The sequence below is a fragment of the Coptis chinensis genome, chromosome 9 (genome assembly GCF_015680905.1).
Source record: "Coptis chinensis isolate HL-2020 chromosome 9, ASM1568090v1, whole genome shotgun sequence".
In the NCBI taxonomy this organism is placed as follows: domain Eukaryota; kingdom Viridiplantae; phylum Streptophyta; class Magnoliopsida; order Ranunculales; family Ranunculaceae; genus Coptis; species Coptis chinensis.
In genome coordinates, this window is record NC_141464.1 from 28,725,040 (window position 1) to 28,750,039 (window position 25,000).

General features: G+C 38.3%; 1 protein-coding gene and 1 long non-coding RNA gene across 4 annotated transcripts; both read left to right on the forward strand.

The window, feature by feature from the left end:
• Window positions 1-374: 374 nt before the first annotated feature.
• Window positions 375-24,227, forward strand: LOC147475433 (uncharacterized). The gene is made up of 2 exons (XR_015209294.1): window positions 375-1,417; window positions 23,570-24,227. It is a non-coding gene; the product is annotated as an uncharacterized LOC147475433 (long non-coding RNA).
• LOC147475434 (uncharacterized) lies at window positions 1,410-18,356 on the forward strand. Of its 3 annotated transcripts, none has more exons than XR_015209292.1 (2): window positions 1,410-3,769; window positions 14,917-15,443. XR_015209292.1 is itself a non-coding variant. In XM_086584707.1 (2 exons), the coding sequence occupies exon 2, from the start codon at window positions 16,475-16,477 to the stop codon at window positions 17,570-17,572; it is 1,098 nt and encodes a 365-aa protein (XP_086440833.1). In that variant the 5' UTR covers window positions 1,410-3,769; window positions 16,206-16,474; the 3' UTR covers window positions 17,573-18,356. The 3 variants fall into 3 exon arrangements, 1 of the variants encoding a protein (XP_086440833.1); XR_015209293.1 differs by lacking the exon at window positions 14,917-15,443 and adding an exon at window positions 3,884-4,413; XM_086584707.1 differs by lacking the exon at window positions 14,917-15,443 and adding an exon at window positions 16,206-18,356.
• Window positions 24,228-25,000: the final 773 nt, after the last annotated feature.

Here is a 25,000-nt window from a genome sequence, read left to right on the forward strand (position 1 = left end):
GTAACAAGCTCTACACAATGGTATACATGTTCCATCAATTTACTGGACTAGGAGTTTAAACAGGTCCGAACCAAGACAAAGTAAAAATTCAATTACTATTCATCATGATGTCATTAAGTGGAAGCTTATGTAATCACCACTTTCTCCACTTAATAAGTGCACAAACCACTCCTAATTATTTATCTTGTAATGGGAATTACTATTTCACCCACTTTTCTCCACTTAGAATAAATAAATTCCATTATAAAAATAGATTAATTTGTAACCTTTGGATTGAAAATGTAAGATGTAATCTTGGCCACCCATCTCACTCCTATGAAACTATAAATAGGAGGGGTGATGCTCTAAATAAACTTGCCAATTTACTTGTGATTTGTGGCTTTGTAGCCCTTCACTCTTTTCTTCTTCTTCTTCTTCTTCTCAATCTCTAGGTCTCTTGTAAGTAGTTTATAGGTCCTAGGATCATGAGCTAAACCTTCCTTTGTGGAGGGTTAATGATGCTCATATGAAGAGAAGCTCCATTAATGGAGTCTTTCATTACTTTAAGTTTTTCACAAGCTTGTTATCTACATCAACTCCAAAATAGTTATGTTGATAACAAGCTAGGACTTGTTAGGGTATTTTAGAGATAGAGTACCATAATAAGTCCACATGCTAGTAGGTTGTCTTACAGATAAGAGAAATCCACTAGGGATCAAACTTGGTATTATTCTTGGGTTTCTCTATGAACCCAATAATGATTATAGTTCTTGTAATGAATTGATTAAAAATGGTAGTTATCCTTGCATAAGTAAAGTTAATCATCCACATATAACTCTCCACAATTTTCTCTCTCTTCTATCTATTCTAAGTAATTTTAGAATAAATTTGTTGATTGTAATTTGAAAGTGAATTTAAAGTATAGTGTAGTGTAAAAACTTCCAACAAAAGCCTTCTCTCATTTAAGGTTTCTTGTGATTAGTCTAGCTAAGTTGTAAACCAAACGTGCTTCAATGTTAGGCATGGGACGATACCTTTACTCGAACTATATTTCAACAGGATTTGAGAGTAAAGTAATTGATATAAGTGTGAATTGGAGTAAAGTCTAATTTAATTATTATCAAATGGCACCACTGCCATCCTAACATCTACCAGAGCGCGACAACGGAGCATGTCTACGTCACGGGGAATCCCCCCACTTCTCTCCCTTCCATTTTTTTCTCTTTATTCTTTTTTGTCTATTGTTATTTTTTAACTTTTGTTTTGTTTTTAGTCATAGGTTCTCATTTCTAGCACTAGATTCCAGTCGCAGGACGCGACTAAAAAGGTGGTGTGCGCAAGTCCCCTTACTGGAGGGGATATTAGTGTTTCATATCTTGCGATGAAGTTCCAAAATCATTTCTATATCTATAAGGTGGAGTTACAGGATGCTTTTCAGGTTCCGTTTTCTACCACTCCTCGACTCACTTGCTAGAGGAGTAACTTCTTGCATGATATAACTTGTTTAGACCTTGTATACGTATAGTAGTATGCATTATAATATTTGTTTGCATGATTAGGATTATTTAGTATATATGTATGTATGTATGTATGGTTTGAATGTTTGTATAAGTATTCTATTTTGTCAAGAAAGAGAAGAACTTTCCAACAAGGGTTAAAATCTGAGTTGGGTAAGTTGTTTCTAAGCCCTTCAGGGCAAAGCTGCTCTCTATATGACATTCGCAATCTCAATGAGTATTGACGAAATTGAATCTTTATACAAAATATGCATTAACTAGTGTCGTATATATTGTGTAAACAGACGCATATTTCCTGAGTTGTATATAGCATAATTTGAGTTGTCTAAGCATATTCGTAATATGAGATTGGTTTCTACGTCGCATGTTAAAATTTGTTGATTATAAGTTGTTTGCATGCTAGATATTTTTTTTACCTTGTATAAATTGTGTTTTAGTTTGTGTTGTATTGCCATATTTGTTTGTATAATTCGTGAATAGTAAAAAAACTACATAAAAAAAAAAAAAATCATCATAAAATATTTCATATTCAAACAGTGTTTAGGAAGCTTGAAAAAATTGAGGTTCTCAATCTGTCAAGTGACCTGGCTGTTTGTTTATGCCAACATAATTCTTGTTCAACTGTTATCATTAGTAGAGGCTAAAACTTACGTTGTCCATCTTCATTATCACGTAATTGAATTAATCACGTAAAAATTCATTCCTTGTATACCTTAGCTAATTTTATGCTTGCATGAGATTAAGGTCTGGTACTAATAAGGAACTTGAACACACATATCGTAGAAGAAAATACGATAAGCAATTACGTAAATTATCACCTCAAACAAGCTACCCCTCTGACACTAAACCTCAAAAAGTGAATCCTTTGCCATTAACTCCTCTAGTTATGGCTGAAACGACTACTATAGTCGAGAAGCCCTTTTCGGACTTCTACACTGCTTTAAAGGAAGGACCTTTTTCCTGTATCAAACTTGCAGACCTTAATGTGGATTTTCGAATCCCGCCAAACGTCTTCAATTTGTTGCCCATTTACCATGGGTTGGAACATGAAAAACCATATAATTATCTTCGTCGGATCCAGACAGTCCTAAATACTTTCCATCATCCCAACGTTTCTGACGAACAAGTTTTGCTACGGTTGTTTCCTTTCACCCTAGCTGATAAAGCTTCAATCTGGCTAGCAGGCGAACCGCCTCATTCTTATGACACATGGGAAAAATTAGTACAATCATTCATGATTAAATTCCATACTCATATGAAAACCAAAGAGATGCTTCAGAAGATTCAATTCTTTCTTCAACATCCTCAGGAATCCTTTACAGAAGCCTGGGAAAGATTCAATGATCTTTTTCTCGAATGTCCCCATCACCAACTCGACACTGGTGTCCTCGTTCATTCCTTCTTTAATGGTCTTTCTGATCATCAACAAGAAACGCTCGATATCATGAACGGTGGTAATTTCTTGGATAAAGGCGCTAATGAGGCATTCAAATTCATTGAAAAGCAAGCATCGTGAAGTACCTCTTGGGGAAACACAGATTCTTCTCGTTCCTCTCACATCACTTCTTAAAAAGCCACATCTATGTTTGAAGTCAAACCTGATCCAGAATTAAAAAATTTGATCGAGTCCCTAACCAAGAAGGTAGATGCTCTTTCCGTGTAAGTTAATGATACAAAAACATAACAAGTCATGAACGTCAGCAGTTCCCCATGTTATCTTTGTCAGGGCCTAGCCCATACTGAACTCTCTTGTCCGTTGCTTTATGAATCCACACCATATCAACCTGAAGAAGTTTGTGCCTTCAACATACCTAACACACCATGGCGACAACATCCAAATTTTTCTTGGCGAAACAACCAACAACAAGGACCTCCAGGTTTCCCCAATCCACCAGTTACGCCACCACAAAACCTCAATTCATATCAGCAAGGATATAATCAGCAATTCCAGCAAGGACAAGCCCAGTTCCCGAGTAATTCTACTTCCAATTTCAACCGCAGCCTTGTGCCCGTAAATCCCAATTTCTCATATCAACAACCCATCAACAACTATCGTGACCTCGTTCCTGCAGCACCACTAATACATCCTTTAGCAAACAAGACAAGCGAGACCTTTCTGGCTTACATGTAACAACAATCTCAAATACTGACATCCATTCAACAATCCCTTCAGCTGTTAGCCCAAGATAAAACTCCGGAAGGTGTGTTTCCTGGAGAAGCGGTTCCAAATCCGAAGCCCACCAACACAACCTTTGAACTCAACAATGTACCAGGTATGATAAGAGCCCAAAACTGTAGTTTTAACCCCTTAATAATCATACTGTTAGACCAATTATGTGAATAATAAGTAAGAGTTAATACTGATTACGTGTTTTTATACATTTCAGGCTTCAAAGTCCATTATGTGCAGAAATGTGCCACTTTAGCGAGATAAAGGAGCAAAAGTCGTGAGAACTTCGAATGCCATATCTTTGGACTCGGACCTCGGAATTGGGCCTACCTTATGTCAAAACGACCGGCTCGAAATTTTTGCAATGGTCCAAGCCTTGACCCAATCAGAGGAGCAAAAGTGGACGAAAAGTCTGTTGAAGCCGAATCTAACCGAAGAGGCCTTTTTGGACTGAAAGAAATTGGTTTTGGGCCTGATTCTCTGGCCCAAAACATGGCTCCAAGCCCATGCACGATTTTTGGATATGGATGTATAAAAACAAAAGCTTAGCTCTTTGTTAATGGTAGATTAATTAGTAGAGAATTAGGGTACATAGCTTAGAATAGAAAGTAGCCATTAGAATAGCTTCTAGATCTAGATTTGATTGTTTTAATTAAGTTTAGTTTTAATTCAAATTCTTGTCTTAGATTAAAACTATTAGAATCATAGTTCTTCATTAGTATTAATAAATAAATAGCTATTTGTTAATTTCGATTTTGTCATTTCAATTCTAGATCTAATTTCAATTCTCGTCCTTATTTCATTTTAGTCATTAAATTAGATTTCATTATTGTTTAAATTAAGTAAATTTGAATCTTGATAGTATGTTTAGTTTTAATCTAAATGGAAATGATTAGCGTAATGATTCAAGGCTAAACCTCCATTTGAGGGGTTGAGAAGCCTTGATGAAAGCTTGATTCCGTTTTATTGTAGAGTCGCCGTAATTTCTATTCCACGCGAGTAAATAATTAGTTCACCATGAGAATGGGTTTAATTGTTCACATGCTAGTTATGAATTGGTAGAAATGCCATGTGTAATTAGGGATTAGGAATAACCAATTGTTCTGCGTGAGTTCAATTCGATTACTTTCTGACGATTGGCTTCGGTAGTGGATTAAGTTGAGTTAAGGTGGAATCAATTCCCCTCTAACTCCCTATCATAGAATCAATGAGTAATTTCATAGTCGTTTATTTAATTGACTAGTCAGATCTTGTGGGTAAGTTGCATCGTAGTCTAGTTACTTATTTCGTAAAGCTCTCATTGACTTAAGACTGATTTCTTAGACTTAGAAAACAATCCATGCTAGGGAACTAGGAGTGGAACGAACTTCTTACTCCACTTAGTGCAATTCGCATTGAGAGTAGAAGCTTTGATAATCGAGATTAAAAGTTTAGTTTTAGTTTACTTACGGATTGAATTCATCGTTCATTTCGTAGGTAAACTATCCATTTTACTTTTATCAAATGGCGCCGCTGCCATCTTAGTTGCACTTTAGCATTGTTTTCATAGTAGAAGTAGTCATTTTTAAGTCCCATTAAACCCACCCACCCTTGTTTGATTCATACTGTGGTTGTCCATTTCTAAGTTGAAAAATTCCGGGTAAAAATTATACTGAACGCGCGCGCGCCCTCCTTGAGCGTGACCCGCCCTATAGCCTGGACACGGAGCGCGACCCGCCCCCATGTGGAGCGCGACCCGCGCTAAAAACACTGTAATTTGAAAATTACTTTCGAGCGATCACGCTTCTATGCGCGAACCGCCTGCGGTTAAATTTTTGGATTTCGACGGTTTTGATTCAACTTTGATCTTTCATATTTTTCAGTGTTCTAACTCGCTCTATACACTGAACAAAGCGTAAACAAGACGCTATTCATAAGCGAAGCAAGGACGCAATCAGGTATTCCTTTCTTCCACCTCGCGATCTCGGTTAGAGGTTTCTACTAGTATATCGTAATTGTTTGGAGTGTTGCATGTTTAGTTAAGTTCGACTTAGTCTTGCATGAGATTAAGGTCCGCCGAACAAAACACCGAACGTAAATACACAACAACATCAACAATCAAATCTATCTAGTATACCACCCACTACACCTCTAACTACTATTTCACACACACCACCGATATAATGGGGAAGAAAGAGAGACTCCTCTCGGACTTCTACAAAGCCTTGGCGATAGCCCCAAATCTTGCATCGCTCTAGCGGACCAGTGGGGATTTTAGAATCCCTCCAAATATTTTTAATTTGTTACCCGCTTTTCATGGTTTAGACCATGAAAAACCTTATCGGCTACGTTAGGATTGAACAAGTCCTAACAACATTCCACCATCCCACGGTTGGTAATTTAAACAAATTAAATTAAGGGTATTCCCTTTCACCTTAAAGCCGATAAAGGCGTCTTGGTTAACCCCCAAGCCTAATTCGTGGACTCATGGGCTAAACTTGTTGTTTGTTTATGGAACATTTTACCCACCCCTAAAGACGGATGAGATGCTTTCCAAGATTCATTTCTTTCGACAAAATCCTCATGAATCATTTTCAGAGGCTTGGAATCGCTTTCACCGATGCGCTTATAGAGTGTCCACACCATAACCTAGCAAAAGACACGTTAGTTCGTGCCTTTTCAAAGGACTTCAACATCACCATAAAGAAGTTCTTGACATAATGAATGGGGGTAGTTTCTTAAGTAAAGGAGCCCGGAGGCTTATAAATTTTTTAGAGGACCAAACTAAGCTTAAATAATAATTGGGGGTAGTGACGATTACTCCCGCTCCGCTAGTTCTACTAATACGAGTTAAGGTCACTGGTATGTTTGGAATTAAACACGATTCCAAGCTTAAAACTCTAATCGAATCACTCACTAAAAGGTAGAGGCCATTTTCGTACAACAAAAGCCTATCCCGTCATGAATGTAAATTCAAACCCATGTAGTTTCGGTTTGAGTATCGAGCATCCCGACTCCCATCGTCCCTATAGCCTATGAACGGGCTTGTTCCATTAATAGTGAACCTAACGCCCTTGGAGACAAAATCCCAACTTCGGTTGGCGAAATAACCAACACGCCACACCTCAAGGGTACAATAATCAATATGTTAGGCCCACGCATACGCCTTTAACCAAGCTCCACTACGACAAGGACAGGGTCAGGGTAATTTTAATAATTATAACAACCAAGTGCAACCTCGACAAGGTCAAGCACAAGGTCAAGGTAATTATAATAATTATAATGCTAATAGAGGTATCGTTCCGGTCAATAATAATTATCAAAATCCACCCATAAATAATTCACGTGAAATAGTTCCAACCACACCACCCGCGGACTACTACACCACACACCGGATCGCTTTGACACCTTCATACAAGTGAGCCAAAAACTTTTCCAAACCATGGCTCAATCTAACCAACGGCTTCTACAACCGTTAATAATTTAACCCAACAGTTGGCTCAAGATAAAGCCCAAACCAAAGGTGTGTTGCCAGTCACGCAATACCTAATCCTAAAACAACAAACACGACCTTTGAGGTAACCGATAATACTAGTAATGAATATGAAAATGTAGGTGAGATAAATGCCATCACCACTCTCCGCTCGGCAGAGTGGTTGATAACAAGGTAACTATGCCTATGGTTACCCCACCAAGAGTCCCTACACCTACTATTTTACTAGATACCGAAATAGAAACCAAGAGCCTACCCATCGTAGAGGTACCGGCCACAACACAACCTAAGAAACGTAAAGCCACGGTTAAACATCCAGGTGATACCATTGCTAAATATAGACGTAAAACCACCGTTTCCACAAAAATTAGCCATGTTAACTAGGGATACAAATTACGAGGAGATTAGGGACGCTTTTAAGAATCTAACTATAAACCTTCCCTTCCTCGAAGCTATTAAAAGCTACCACATCATGCTAAGTTTCTTAAGGAAGTGTGTACTACTAGGCGAAGACAAATATACCAAAAGACGCTTTTTAACAGAACAATTCCCAACCTTATCTCGAAAATAATGGAATTGTTAAGTACAAGGACCCTCGGTCGCCCCATTGACAATGCACCTTAGGAGATTCCTATACGACGGCGTTATTAGACACGGGGGCTAGTGTTAACTTACTCCCATTTTATTTGTATAGACAAATAGGTCTAGACAAGATGCAACCCACTAAAATGACGTTGCAATTAGTCGATCGGTCTATTAAGTATCCTAAGGGTGTAGTCTAAAAATGTCTTTGGTAAAAGTTCAGGATTTCTACTATCCGACTGATTTTGTAGTCCTCGATACAGAAGTCGCTAACGACTCTGTCCCGATCATTTTAGGGCGTCCTTTCCTAGCAACTGCCAATGCGCTCATTAATTGCCATGATGGTTCAATGTCCATGTCTTTTGGCCATCTTGCTGTTGAAGTCAATGTTTTTAAAACAAGGACAGATTACCCGATTCATCTATGGAGGAAGAGGTTAGCATGATCGAGAGCTTCGCTCGAGATTATTTCAACAACACGTTCCCTGATAGTCATATGCCCAAAATTCTTTCCTTTGGAAAGTCAGACTCCAACATTTTCATCCCTACACTAGTCGATACACATATTATTGATGAGGGCCGGGATAGATGACTTTCTCAAAGATGTAGAGGACTACCATAGTAATGTGGATATGACCAATCTAGATGAGGAATTCGATGAGTTTCTTCGAGTAGGTGACAATTCACCCTATCAAGAACTAACTTGCACAACATCCAACTCGACTCCCCTCCTTCCACCCCTTTCAAAGGAATCTCGAGTTTGCACTCGATCCTTTTGTTTCTCCTGTGCTTCATAAATTTTTAAATCCTCCTAGCAAACAGATACTTCAGAAGGACAAACTATTTGACACCTTCATTTTCAGAATTGAGACAATCCCTACACACACAATGAATGAGTTGAGTTTGCTAAAACCACATCCTCATTGTGTACATCTTTGTCTTTCTACAACTTATCCATATCCACAATATTCTCCACAACCATTCACTTTTCCACACTTATTTACTAAAACACCCACGCATTCAAAAATTAAAAAGAAGGTGCATGATATGTTACACAATAGGGTTATCCAACTTCGTTTGGATTCCACTAGGTCGCGTCGTAGGGAAATCTTGGTGCTTGATTGTGTTTGGATATGTTTTCTGTGATATTTATATATGGAATGATCCACAACTATTTCGGTTGTTGATATATGATCAACTGCATATTCATACATATGTTTTAGATAAAGTCTCGAGTATCTGACTATAAACGACTCAATTTCTGTGTTTGGTGCACTTCCTTTCACTTTAATATATTGGTGAGTGCACCATTAAGGTAACCGGGCCCTCCCTATGGAGTGTATGGCTGTAAGTACCGGATCCTAAGTCCACGGTTCACATAGTTCACGTTTTCCACTCTTGCATGTTTTTCTCGGATTTTTGAGTCATGTTTCTCTATGGTGTGAATTATGTCTTTATTGCTTATTGTTTTTCCTTCTAAAAAAAAATAAATAAAATAATAATAATAATAATAATAAATAATAAATAAAAAATAAATAAATAAATAAATAAATAAATAAATAAATAAATAAATAATAATAATAAATAAATAAATAAATAAATAATAAAAATAAACACAGTAATCTAGGAAGTCTCGGGAATCTGACTTTAAAAGACCCACTGCTAAAAACAAATTTTCTAAGCTTCGTTGTAAAAAATTTGTTTGGGGGTGGAGTGTTCGTGTTTCCGTACTAAAATGTTTTATGTCCCATTAGAGTTGTTTAGGCCGTTTTATTGTATTACGATTCGGATTGACATAATCTATTAATTTAGAGTTCATTCGTTCAAGATAACTTACGCCATGCACGCACTTCGAGGCATTTTCCACTATCTCGTATGTCTTCTGAAGTCGGAATAGAGTGTTTTATGGATCATTGGATAGGAAATTCTCTCCTGATCATTTCCATATCTCATTAGCAAAAATCGGACCGGTAACGAAGCGGCAATTTTGATTTGAAGTTCGCGAAAAAATCGAAAAAAATCAAAAATTTTGATTTTGGGCTTGGGCCCAACCCGCGCCCACGGACAGCGCGCTCGCGCCCTTACCTTCACCTATAGTTCATCGTTTCTTCCTCCATTCCGCCATTAACAAAGCTCCAAAACCTAAAACAAAATAAAAATTAAAAAGAAAATACAATAAACCCTCGCCCAAAATCAAATCCTAACCCCAAATCTTCTCCAAACTCCACCCACCACAAACACCACCAATTCAAACCACCAAAACCACCTAAAAAAAATCAAAATTTGGTCTTTGCGCCACCACTCCACCACCACCACTGTTGCTTCAACCGCCTATTAAAATCCCACCACCACATCACATTTCAACCCTCACTCCATTCCAAACACTAGATGGCTCAACAACCGAATTTTACCGAGCAAGTTTTCATTGCCGACCACCGGCGCCGTTTTACGGTGTGAAATGGCTAGTAGAGACTGGAGTAGTTTATGGTATTTTCGACAGAAGCCTTCTACCACGAAGACTTGGTCCGACGGTTCTACAACACCGGGGAGTTGGAGGGAGTAGGATTTTGTGTTGGTAAGGAAGAAGAGGAAGGAGTTGACCATCGATCGTTGTCGAGATTCTAGGCATTCCGCCTAGAATCCATCCGATGCCACTTTACAGAGCCCGGTTTGACGGGTAGAGCCTTTGATGGGGTGGATCGTCATCAATGGGAGCTACAATACAAACTCCCATTGTGTTCGCCAGCATCCTCAGACCAACCACCGGCTATTTCGATGGATTGGTCGGAATGTCCTAGGGAAGCGACAAGGTCATTGACATCGGTCCGCCCGCCTCCACATCTTATGGGTACTCGGAGAGCGAAGCACGATTTCTGTATCTTGGAGTTTTTCTTTGAGCATGATTAGGGGGTCGGAAAGTCTTTGGCACCTCTTCCTCGTGTGTTAATTACCAAGATCATGTCGAAGATGAAAGCATTCCGGCGTCGATAGGATTTACATTACCCCGCACCGTAACCCGCGTGATCTATAGGGAGTGTGTCCAACAACGCTGGATATTGCCCGCGGATAGGGACAGATGGATGAGATAGAGGAGGAGGATGAGGATGATTCGGAGGAGGATGAGGAGGGGCGTGACTTGCTTTGATACGGATGCCTTCCGAGGTGTTGGTCCGATCGTAACGCATGGCTGTGCTTCATAGGGGCATCGTTCACTAAACACTATCTATGCAGACCTCCGGACTCGACAGTGACTATTCATCACAACCGAGATCCGCACAGAGAGAGAGGATGAGAGATGGGAAGCAGGCTGAGATGGAAGCCAGCGCGCCGGTTTAGAGTGGATATGCTTGCACGCTTCCCACCTCATACGGGACTCGCCTTCGAGGACACACTACGAGGCATGGCGTCGTCGCCGACGACGGCGACTCTGCTGGACCTTCGAGCCCGAAGCCACCACTAGAGAGTGTGCCCGCCACCGGTGGCAGGTGTTTAGAGAGTCCGAGGATTGATAGTGGTTGTTGTTTTATTTATTTTTGTTGTTTTATTGTAATGTAACTTTTATTTTCGTAATTTGAATTTTGTAGTGAAAGGTACTCGAATGAAAATTTTAATATAAAGGGTTATTTTCAGTATGTGTGGTTATTTCATATTGACCCCACCTTCCCAACTTGTTTGGGGTGGTTTTATCAATTCAAACTTTATTTTTATATAACCCTAGTGTTAGAATTTATGGAGTAAGGTGAAAAAATATGGCCGTTTAGGCATATCTATGATTGAGAATCATTGTAGGATGAAATCTAGATTAAATAGGTACATTCAATCATAAAATCAACCTACAAGATAACCGGGTTTGAATTAGAATCAAGAAAATGAGTTGTTTCCGTTTTGAAGTTTGGAAATTTAGGATTTCGAAACTGCCGTAAATACTTTTTGGCAACTTCCCGATCCGTTTTAGCAACTTAAAACCTATATAAACTTCATACATTCTACACTCACAACTCACACTACATCTAACTTCCATCACGCACCCCCTTCACACCCGCGATTCCCACGTTTTTCGTCTCCATTTTAGAAATCTGAACCGAGCTTCCGGCCTGGCGGCCGGGCCGCTCTCTACACTACCTCGAAGAAAATTTTGCTCGAGCGCGCCTGTGCCCAAGTCAAGCGCGACTTCGCTTAAACACCGGAATTCCAAAATACAAAAGCGCGACTTCGCGCCTCTAGTTGAGGCTTCGGCGCTACCGACTTCCGTGGACCGAAAAATTCCAGTTTTCCGCGAAGTTGTGCCCGGTTGTTTTGCAGTACCGTTCCAGGCGTAGTTTTGAGATGACATCTCCTATAATAATACCGAACAGTCTTTCGAAGATTTGTTCCAAAGCACTACTTACGGTGCTTGGTTTGCGAGGTGATCACATACGTTGGGCCGGGGAACCTCTTATGGTAAGACCGGCTGAACTTTATTCTCCAAAGACTTGCATCTTATTTTTATAATAACTGCATTTTCTTTGAGAGACCGGATGGAGAACAAGTGTTCTCCATCAACATTGACGATGAACCAATGGAAATTACCAGGTTCTTGCTAGCATTTGTTCTTGGACTTGCTATGCCCGCTGAGATACAAGACCCATGGTGCTATTGGGTCGATAATATGCATGTCTACACTTATGAGTTTTTGCACGAGGCTTATGGGGCAGGCATTTTCCAGATTGAGGACCAAGGGGACTATAACGTTGCCCCCTTGGTAGCCCGGGTCCATGAACATAGAACCTGTTATGTTTTGGATTATGCTAAACATTTTAGGGAATGGCTTTTTTCTTACGTGAATGGCGCCACTTGCAGCGTTTTTCCTTGCTTTAGCCACGGGGACGCGGGTTCTATGACCTTCCCGAATTTTGATGTCTAGTTTAGCACGAGCCCATACCATGAGGCATAAGTACCTTCTTATGCCCGTTCTAATTTCAATGATTATGCTATGTTTCTTTCCTTTTTTGTACACGTTTCACGGATTGGATTAGGGTAGACATGGGTGCACCCACCAATAGTATTATTCGATCTTTCCGTGCAATGACTTGGCAAGGGTGGCGGATACACCCTCACAAAGTTGCACCCTACACCCCATCGGACCAAGTGGCACTTAATAGGTTAGCAACCATAGATGATAAATGGTGTGAAGCCTAGCAAATTATCATAGCATGGCAGATCGCGAAGGAGCCTCACTTCTTTATAGAAGTAGAGGATGGCGAAGATGACTAATAACAGCCGAGTGGAGGTAAGTTTTAGTTTCGTTAGTGTCCGCTTATGTCCCAAGCAATTTAATTGTTAACCCCATAATGGGTGGAACTCTTATAGAGTTGCGTCGGTTTTATTTCCTATATTAGTACGCGTTCTAACCTTGTTTTGCAGATGATTTTCTGAATTTCACCCGCTTCAATGGTATTTTTCCTACCCTCTTTATTTAAATGCTTTGAGGACAAAGCATGCTTCTTGTTTGGGGGGGCATAGAAACACGTGTAATTAAGACATCCGCTAGGATATAAATATGTATAATATGCATTTGTTTTCTAGTTAAAATTTCAAAAATTCAAAAATATAAATAAATAAGTTATGCTATACACTTAGGAATATTGGTATTGTTTCTTTCTCCATGCTCTTAACAATCTAGAAGTCTCCGTGAGTCTGTTGCATCGATCGTAATAATTGTTAGAAACTTAGGTTAATATATAGGTAATAATCTTTACATCTATCTATAAATATATTACATGAGTATCTATGATTGTTAGCGAAGAAGTTTTCAAATCTAGGCTAGAGTACTTATTCTACAAATTCTGTGAGAATATAGCCTAAAAGCCTTATATGAGCTAAACATTTGAGAAATGACACAAGGGAGAAGTAAAATCCGGATAGAAAAATCACACGTCCACTTGCTTGATCACTAAACCATATCCTAAGCGAGAATTTAGGCCCTTTTTGGATCGATATAGCTAGAAATTCTGACCTAAGTATATTTTTTTTAGTAAGCCCTAATCGAGCCTTTCATTAGCCCTTCCATAAACCACAATTCCTTTACCCCGTTACAAAACAAAACAAAATTAAAAAAAAAAATCAACCTACCCAATTTAGAATAAGTCCGAGAATAGAATGATGAAGAAAGAAGAAGAGAAAACTTGTGTAAACAAAAAAATTAGTTAGTTGCTTCGTAAAAAATAAAGAAAAGAAGTTTCCATCCAAAGAAAAGAAAAATAAAAAAATAGAAATAAAATAAAACTCCAAAAAATAGAATAAAAGGGAGTCAAAAGCCAAAGAAAAGAAAAAGAAAAATATGGCTAAGGATGGAAACAAAGTGTATAAGCAAAAGTAAATAACAAGGTTTCTCTAGTTACGTAATATGAAGACTCTATTATCTCAGACTTGTCCTTTAGAATATCCATTTTCTTCCTTCTTAAACCATCTCCTAATCCCCGTAACACCTAATAAAGACCTCTAGCTCAATTAGGAATAGGTTAGTGTGATAGTAAGTGGCAGATGTGTTTGATCGACTCCGGCTTCCTTGTTGTCATTGAGATTGTAAGGTAAAGTGTGCCCACTGTATTAATCGGAGTAGCTTAAACTTGAGTGGAAAAATCGGAGTGTTGTTTCTTGACTATTATTGTGAGAACCTACTTAGGGGACGCTTATCCCGAAGTTCTCGAAACAAACCTGCTAAACATTTTATAGTACTACTCATTGTGTATATGTTTATTGTAGATGATAGATTATTATGTATATATTAACTTAGGTTTCTGACTTGGTTATTCTTATTCAATTGCTAGAGAGATGTATAGATAGTTGAGCATGAATAAGGAAACAATAGTTTTATTTTCTTAGTCGTTGTAGTATAGATGAAGTTTGGGAATACCTTCACTGGAAAACTCTCACGAGGCTATAACTCGTCCACTAGGGAATTCCTAGTAGTTTAAGGCCTTGTTGCATATGGTCAATGCAATCGCGACTCAAATAAACGAGAGTAGTTAGAACTCCATTTTTTTGGTCACTTATTCTAATTTCTCATCTTTGCTTGAGGACAAGCAAAATGTTTGTTTGGGGTGGTTTGATAAGAGCCCAAAACTGTAGTTTTAACCCTTTAATAATCATTGTTAGACCAATTATGTGAATAATAAGTAAGAGTTAATACTGATTACGTGTTTTTATGCATTTCAGGCTTCAAAGTCCATTATGTGCAGAAATGTGCCACTTTAGCGAGATAAAGGAGCAAAAGTCAACAGAACTTCCGAATGCCATATCTTTGGACTCAGACCTCGGAATTGGGCCTACCTTATGTCAAAACGACCGGCTCGGAAAGATCTTTGCAATGGTCCAAGCCTTGACCCAATCAGAGGAGCAGAAGTGGACGAAAAGTCTGTTGAAGCCGAATCTAACTGAAGAGGCCTTTTTGGACTGAAAGAATTGGGTTTTGGGCCTGATTCTCTGGCCCAAAACATGGCTCCAAGCCCATGCACGATTTTTGGATATGGATGTATAAAAACAAAAGCTTAGCTCTTTGTTAATGGTAGATTAATTAGTAGAGAATTAGGGTACATAGCTTAGAATAGAAAGTAGCCATTAGAATAGCTTCTAGATCTAGATTTGATTGTTTTAATTAAGTTTAGTTTTAATTCAAATTCTTGTCTTAGATTAAAACTATTAGAATCATAGTTCTTCATTAGTATTAATAAATAAATAGCTATTTGTTAATTTCGATTTTGTCATTTCAATTCTAGATCTAATTTCAATTCTCGTCCTTATTTCATTTTAGTCATTAAATTAGATATCATTATTGTTTAAATTAAGTAAATTTGAATCTTGATAGTATGTTTAGTTTTAATCTAAATGGAAATGATTGCGTAATGATTCAAGGCTAAACCTCCATTTGAGGGGGTTGAGAAGCCTTGATGAAAGCTTGATTCCGTTTATCGTAGAAGAGTCGCCGTAATTTCTATTCCACTGTAAATAATTAGTTCACCATGAGAATGGGTTTAATTGTTCACATGCTAGTTATGAATTGGTAGAAATGCCATGTGTAATTAGGGATTAGGAATAACCAATTGTTCAGAAGTAGTTCAATTCAGATTACGACGATTAGGTGGTAGTGGATTAAGTTGAGTTAAGGTGGAATCAATTCCCCTCTAACTCCCTATCATAGAATCACGTAGTAATTTCATAGTCGTTTATTTAATTGACTAGTTGTATCTTGTGGGTAAGTTGCATCGTAGTCTAGTTACTTATTTCGTAAAGCTCTCATTGACTTAAGACTGATTTCTTAGACTTAGAAAACAATCCATGCTAGGGAACTAGGAGTGGAACGAACTTCTTACTCCACTTAGTGCAATTCGCATTGAGAGTAGAAGCTTTGATAAACATAAGTGAGATAAAAGATCAGTTTTAGTTTACTTACGGATTGAATTCATCGTTCATTTCGTAGGTAAACTATTCATTTTACTTTTATCAAGGTACTAGTAATCAAAACCAAGGTGAAGTAAACGTAGTCTACACTCTTCAATCTGACAAAACCGTAGACAATCAAATCCTTATTCACCCAACGTAAGTTTCGAAAGAAATTGTACCTGTATCTGCAAAGGACCCTAGAAGATACACCGTTCCATGCACTTTGGGAGACAAGTATACCACTACTGCACTTTTAGATCTCGGAGCAAGTGTCAACCTACTTCCCTATTATTTGTTCCAACAGTTAGGTCTTCATGATCTCAAACTTACTACCATGAAATTGCAGTTAACAAATCGCTCCATCAAAAACCCCAAAGGCATTATGAATAACATTCTCGTAAAGGTCCAAGATTTTTCTTACCCGGTTGATTTTGTCATTCTAGACACCGAAGTTGTGCCCGATTCCATTCCTATCATCTTAGGGCGCCCCTTCCTTGCAACTGCAAAAGCCATCATCAACTGTTGTGATGGATCCATAATATTGTCTTTTGGGAATCAATCTATTGAGATTAACGTCTTTAAGATAACCCAATCATTGGATGAAGAGATAAACATGATCGACAGTTCGAATGATGTCATACCTTCCTCATTGGTTTCAACACTAATGGTGGAAGAAAATAAGGATCACAACTTTTATGAAGACATGATAGAGGAGGAATTTCTTAACCTCTATCCAATTGATCCTTCTGATCCCCCAATTGAAAACTGCATCGAGTATCTGTCACTTTCTACGGATATAGAACTCCAGGAACTAGCTAAATGCCATTCCAGCACATTACCAACTCTAGAAACCCTCCAGTTTTCTACCACCAAGGTTTTACATCCTCTGACGTTTAAAAATAACGTTGCGTTTGCACTCGACTTTCTCGCCTCTCCGGTACTTCACAAGTTTTTCAATCCTTCTAGCGAGAACGCATTCCCCAAGAATGAACCTCAGGAGCATTTCATTTTCAAATGTGAAATAGCTATAGAGACCCACTCATTCAAAGAATTTAGAGATAAACCCACTTTCTCATTCTTTTCGTCTCCACCTTATCAAACATATGTACCTTCTGAATGTTCTTTCCGAACATCCTTTTTCTCATCATCATCTACATGGATCCTATTGCGTTTGAGACAAACAAAAGTGCATGCTCATTTAGGTTCTCGGTCTACTAAACCTCGAAAGAACAAATCTTCGTATCTGAATCTGTTAGGGGGTGAAAAACGTGTTAGTTGGACAGACCCACAACTTTTTCGGTTGTTGATATATGATAAGTTGTGTATTGATTTTTACGTTGAATTAAAGTCTCGAGAATCTGATTTTAAACGACTCATCTTTTTCTTTCAGTGTACTCCATTCCACTCTTATATAAAGGGAGTGCACCATTAAGGTACCCGGACCCTCCTTTCTTTTCTTTATCTTGGAGTGGGTGGATATAAGCGCCGGAGCCTTAGTCTACAACAACTTTATTTCAAACTGAGTATAAATGTCTTCTGATAATCGAGCAAACATGAATTCTGGTACAAGATGGGTCCCCAAAATTTCCACTCTCTTCCTTCTCCACTCTTTTCTACTCTCTTCCAACTGACATTCAGCTCATCATTCGGTGTAAATCTCACCCATCTCGGATAGGTCAAGGTCGTAGCTCTTTTGCTCATAAACGACGATACGAAGGATGGGATGGTGTATGCATTGTTAAACGCCTTCCTACCCTGGTCTTCAACAACTGCGAGTTGCTTGCCAGTATAAGGTGTACACTTACCTCACACCAGCAGAGCGAGATCAACTTTGCCGCCACGCCGTTGCTCCCACAGGATGGGAATCGTCTTGAGGATCTGATGTTAAAAGACTCCTATTGTATATACTCGTGTCTTTTACAATTCACCTTTGCGCTATTACTGTGCACAAAAAGATTTCGTGTAGGCCGTCATATGTTTACCTACTAGGGACACAGGTAATGGATTCCTCCTAGACCAACCCCTGGAAGTACGTAATCTCCATTCTTCTAGAGGCAGTTTGAGGATAAGCCTTATGTAATAAGGGTAGCTTAGTCCGTCGCGCTACTCGCAAGGTCCAGGACGGTATTGTCCTGAGCAGTAAATCCCCCAAAACATAAAGGTGAAGCCACTGTCTGGCTGGATTGGGTTCGTTTATGAGCGACATGAAAATTGTTTAGGATCATCTCGATTGAAAAAGAGTTCAATAGCCGTAACAGTGATGGTAACACATTAATTTTCCCTTGTACAGTTGTGAAAAAAAAAATTGTAGGGGTTAAGTCTTACTTTAGTGAGCCTCAACCCCCTTCACATTGTACATTCTTCTCCTTTAACAAGCCCATTAACGATTAACATCCGTCTGCTAACGGTTGTATCTTAATGGCCCTTTCAGTAGCACGTAACCCTTTCAGCTCACCACAACTTTCTATTTCGGGGTTTGCTACATCTTTTCAGAATATATGTGTTGGTCTAACTGCCTAGTGAAACCTTCCTCCATATGTTCTACCTCAGTAAAAAAGCCTCGATCACCGTTTTAGGGATCTGACGTTAAACGACCTATTTTCTGAGATCCAAGGTAGAAAAAACGTGTTGGTTTAACTTCATTGTGACACCTTCCTCCGTATTCTCTAATATTTTTGCACAACTTGTTCTTCGTCTTGGGAATCTTACGTTAAAAGACCCACTTTGAAAACCACTCACTTTCACGTGAATGCCACATCAGAGTATTATGACAAAAACACATGTATCCTTTGCTTTTCGTCTTGACCTTCCCCACATAATCCAGATTTCACAACTCACTCCCATTCTCATCCATGTCTACTTGTATCTTGGTTGTAAGACTTTTTCTTACAACCACCTCCCTTTCATTCCATCATATACATCATTCTATTTCTTTTCTATTTTCCATGGCTAATAGGCGAGTAATAGTTCCCGAGCAAGATTTTGAAAGAAATTTTCTTGAAGGACTATTTCATCCCTTTTTCAACACTGAAATCATACGTCGGGGTTGGGTGCCTCTTTTGCATAATTCACAAACCACGTTTTCACGAGAGTTGGTTATGATGTTCTACGAACATAGCAACTTCCATAACGGTAAATTCTTTTTCCTAAGGAATGGAAGGCAGCATGAATTAACTCGGGAACTCATTTCTGAGGTTAATCAAATTCCCATGACAAATCCTGAAGTTCATCTTCAAGAAACCCCTTTTGAAACTGTGCGACAACTTATGCTTGCAACAATTCGGTATGGTGAATTCCACGACAAACTTCATATTGTTCGTCACAAGTCCTTACAAAGAAATCAACTAGCTATGGTCCACTGGTTGGTAAACAATGTCGTTGGCAACTCCAAAACATCTGAAATAAGCAAAACTCTTCTCCACCTACTCTGGGTGTTACAGGCAAAACAAGACGATTTTTGCATAATCCGGTATCTCTGGAATTCAATTACTCGTACCAGAAGTGGAGCAGCCCCTTTGCCAACCATAGTCACACGAATCATGCTGAAGTCGGATTTCTACATTGAATATCCTCTTATCACTGTTAAACTGGCTAGCAATATAACAATTCACTCTAACTGCTTGGACGGTTATTGGGCACCATGTGCCGCAATGAACCAGGGCAATGACCAAGCTACCAACACTCTCTCTTCTGGGGATTTGTTTCCTGAGGGTGCCCTTGCCAACATTGTTAATCTTATGGAAGGTATTCAATTTCTTCATCAAGGTCTGATGGCCCTCCATAACAATCAAAACTTCCTCATCGGGAAATTGCTAGAACTACAAGAACGTCAGACGGTGCATGATGAGGACTATAAAGAATTCATGCAAGCCCACACTCAGTTCTTAGGAAATCATACCCTCAACTTGGAGCATAATACTGAGATTTTTGAGAACTAGGGCAATCTACAGTAGCAAGTCCTCGGGCAAGTTGATGAACTTCACCATCTTGTGACAAGTTTCGTTCAACCTTATACTTTTCCTACTCATCAACAATAGCTTCCCTCTTCTCATTGTGCTCACCACTAGACTTTGTTTCTGGATTGTTTACTTGATTTTTCTTTCTAGGTCCATCTATTTTGTCTTTATGTGTTATTTGGAGTGTTTTTGAGTGATAGTTCAGTTTGGTGTGTTTTTAAGTTGTAATTAAGTATATTAGTTTTATAATAATATTCTGTTCCTACAACCCATTTTACTCCCTTTGTTTAAAATTCTACTTGGGAGTACAATCTAACTATCATCCATCTTCTTTCATCATTAATGCAATTCTTGGATTCCAACTTTTCTTGTTTTTCCTATTCCAGCCATTATGTGCCTCGAGGATAATACATGTTTACTCTTAAGTGGAGAACATAATCACAAGTTTTAAGGAGTGGACTATTGGGTGTTTAATCCAATGCAACTACCTTTTTGACTTTTAATCAAACTGATTACTAGTCTGTCGGGCTTAACTGTTATAAATTGCGCATCTTAGATCTCATATTTCATCCCTCTCTTCACTCAAACAGAATTAATCTTCACTTTCTAAGCTCAGTTTTTGTTGCATAATTGTTCTTAAACTCCCTCTCTTACCAGCTCCATCTTTTTCTCTTAAGATGTCAACTCCACAAATTATTCCTAAACAATCTTTCCAAGCTATGATGGACTCTCCCTCTTCTGGACATCATTTTCGTGACTTCATTGCTGACATTGGTTGGTCTTCCCTCGTTCTTCAACCCAAGCAAACTTATCCTCCAAGTTTGGCTGCATACTTTTATGCTCATATGGAAGACACAACTGCTTTCAACCGTGCACATGGTTTCTTCCTTGATGGCTTCACAATCTGACTTGGTGATACACACCATGTTTTTCTTGAACCTCTGATAGCTATGACTTTGGACCTACTATATCATGAGCCGACCACCACTTTGCTCTACATCTCTCAAAACACTTCCAATTCCTTCTCTTTGCCTACCTTTCGTTACTCTTATGGTGCTGGTCTCTGTAGGAAGAACGACGCTGCACATGGCGGTTTACACTGGCCTGAACTAAACATTCCCCTTGCGAGCATGACGATGAACGTAGGGAATGCCATGTTATTTATCCTTCTGAATGTCATGGGAGATTGGCATTTTTCTACTGCCAATGAGTCTTCTTGCATTGTCTTCAATGCACTTGCTCAGTAGCATACATTTTTCAATATCACTCGTTGTGTAGTTCAAAATTTGAAACAAGCTCGGGACTTTTGACACCGTTATTTACTTTTACCCGTCACTGCCAGCCACTTAATAAGGGTCTTCTTCCCATAGTTTTCAGCCGGTTTTACTGACTGGGTTACAGTAGATTTCATGTGTCCTGCAAATAAAATAATTCATTCTTTATGGTTTTGGTTATGGCGACGTTATTCAAGGTACCTGAAGAACGGTCCTTGCAACCTGAAAGACAATAAAATGCTACGACACTTGGACCGATCTGGAGCTACAAAATGGAGCAAACTATGGCAGACCATTATCAACTGGCGTGATGCTAAAGAGTGGCACTTCACACGTGATGATCCTAGATTAGATGCACCCTGAATTTACATGTTGGGTTGTATATATATGTATTTGGTGTGTTTTTCCCTTTTTGTTGTGTGATATTTGTTTGTTGCTTGTTTTCTTTGCTTAGTGTGATATTTTCAGTTTTCTTTTGGTATATTGTATATTGTGCTCAAATACCATTTTGTTGCAGTTTGTTCGCTAAATCTTTGCTCAAGCTTCTCATGTATCTTCTTTCTCTCTCTTACACTTTGAGGACAAAGTGTCCTTCTGTTTGGGGGTGGTTAGAACCTTTTTTGCAAAACTTTAGCATATTATTAGCTTGTTTATAGTTTTTCTTTCTTTTCTTTTCAACATATTTAGTGACAAAGTCTTGTTTCCTTTTTTGTGATGAAAATTGTCTAGAAATCTCACCTTAGCACTAGGATGAGAATTTGTTCCTTGAAACATAGGTTAATACGTAGGCAATAGTTTTTACATCTTTTCATGAACATTTATGCAATGAGTATCGTTGATTGTACTTAGTAGTAATTTTCTGAGTGAGAATCTAGCCTAAAAGCCTCGACAGGAGTGATTTATGAGTAATGACACAAAAGAGTAGTTATTTCGAGTAGAGAAATCACACGTCTACTTACTTGATCACCATCCGAATCCTAGAAGAGAATTTAGGCCTTCTTTGGATCGATATAGCCATAAATATATACCTGTAGAAATTTTACCGCTAGTCGCTCCCATTGAACCTTTCATTTAGCCATTTTCATTTTCACCAACATTTCCTTACCCATCTATTAACCCCAAAACAAAATAAACCCATCTATTTGATGAGTATGAGAAATAGGATGAATGCAGAAAAGTGAAGAGAAAGACTTGTCCAAACAAAAATCAGTTACTTGCTTCGGAAAAGAAAAGAAAAATAGAAATAAGTTTCCAAAAAGAAAAGAAAAGAAAAAGAAAGTTAGAACTCTCCAAGTCAAATCAAAATGAGTCACAAGCCAAAAAAAGCATGAGAATGGAAACATAAGTTAGAAGTAGCAAACAAAGGATTTCTTTAGTGTTAAATTTTTTGAAGACCTTGTTCTCTCATACTTATCATATTTTTGATTTTTCCATATTCTTCTACACTATCACCTAAGCCCCATAATTCCTATTAAAGACCTCTAGCTCAACTAGGAGTAGGGTAGTGTGATAATAAGTAGTAGTTGTGATCGATCGACCTCGACTCTTCTGAATGTCATTGAGAATGTGAGGAAACGTGTGCCCACTACACACTGGAGTAAGATAAACCTGAGTGGTAAAAATTATGAGAGAATTTGTGTTTTGACGCATACCTGTGAGAACCTACTTAAGGACGCTCTCCAAAGGATCCAAAAATGGCCCTGCTTGTACAGTTCATTATAACCATTCACTGCATGCATGATCATATGTAGATGTTTTAATTATTGTGAATTTATTAACTCAAGTTTCAATGGAATTAGTTCTTGTTCCCCGTTAATGAGATGTATAGACATCTGAGATTAATTAAGGGAATAAGTCTTTGTTATTGAGTCGTTGTAGTATAAATGAAGTTTGTGAGTATCTTCTCTGGAAAACTCTCAAGAGGTTATAACTCGTCCACTAGGGAATTCCTAGTGGTTTAAGGCCTTGTTGCATATGGTCAATGCAATCGCACTCTTTGAAACGAGAATTAGTGTAGACTACACATTTTTGGTCACTTATCTGTTTAGTGTCTCTTCTTTGCTTGAAGACAAACAAAGTGCTGTTTGGGGGTGGTTCATAAGCACCCAAAAATGTAATATAAACCCTGTAGAGACATGACATATTGGTTAATTATATGTGTAATAAATGCAAATTAATTGTATTTTCATGTTTTTGCAGGTTTCGACACGTAAACGATGAAATTTCAACAAAATTGGTATTTTGGCATGGAAACAAGGTGAATAAGCTAATTGGAAACAAAGCCTTTTTATCAAGTCCAAAAGAAGCCCATTGGAAGCTTAAATCAAGCCCATGAAGCAAGCCTGCTCAAAATGGTCAATTCCGGGTCAAATCTTGCAGAAAAATCAGCGAAACTTCGGAAAATCATATCTTTTGACTCCGAACTCCGTTTTGGGCGTGTGACCTGTCAAAACGATCAGCATAACAAGCTCTACACAATGGTAAACAGGTTCCATCAATTTACTAGACTAGGAGTTTAAACAGGTCCGAACCAAGACAAAGTAAAAATCCAATTACTATTCATCATGATGTCATTAAGTGGAAGCTTATGTAATCACCACTTTCTCCACTTAATAAGTGCACAAACCACTCCTAATTATTTATCTTGTAATGGGAATTACTATTTCACCCACTTTTCTCCACTTAGATTAAATAAATTCCATTATAAAAGTAGATTAATTTGTAACCTTTGGATTGAAAATGTAAGATGTAATCTTGGCCACCCATCTCATTCCTATGAAACTATAAATAAGAGAGGTGATGCTCTAAATAAACTTGCCAATTTACTTGTGATTTGTGGCCTTGTAGCCCTTCACTCCCTTCTTCTTCTTCTCAATCTCTAGGTCTCTTGTAAGTAGTTTATAGGTCCTAGGATCATGAGCTAAACCCTCCTTTGTGGAGGGTTAATGATGCTCATGTGAGGATAAGCTCCATTAATGGAGTCAAAATTACTTTAAGTTTTTCACAAGCTTGCTATCAACATCAACTCCAAAATAGTTTATGTTGATAATAAGCTAGGACTTGTTAGGGTATTCTAGAGATAGAGTACCATAATAAGTCCAGATGCTAGTAGGTTGTCTTAGAGATAAGATAAATCCACTAGGGATCAAACCTGGTATTATTCTTGGGTTTGTCTATGAACCCAATAATGATTATAGTTCTTGTAATGAATTGATTAAAAATGGTAGTTATCCTTGCATGAGTAAAGTTAATCCTCCACATATAACTCTCCACAACTTTCTCTCTCTTCTATCTTTTCTAAGTAATTTAGAATAAATTTGTTGATTGTAATTTGAAAGTGAATTTAAAGTATAGTGTAGTGTAAAAACTTCCAACAAAAGCCTTCTCTCATTTAATGTTTCTTGTGATTAGTCTAGCTAAGTTGTAAACCAAACGGGCTTCAATGTTAGGCATGGGACGATACCTTTACTTGAACTATATTTCAACATGATTTGAGAGTAAGGTAATTGATATAAGTGTGAGTTGGAGTAAAGTCCAATTTAATTATTATCATAAGTGAAAGGTGAGAGATGAAAGTGGGATGTAGTGTGGGTTGTGAGTGTAGAATGAAGGAAGTTTATATAGGTTGTG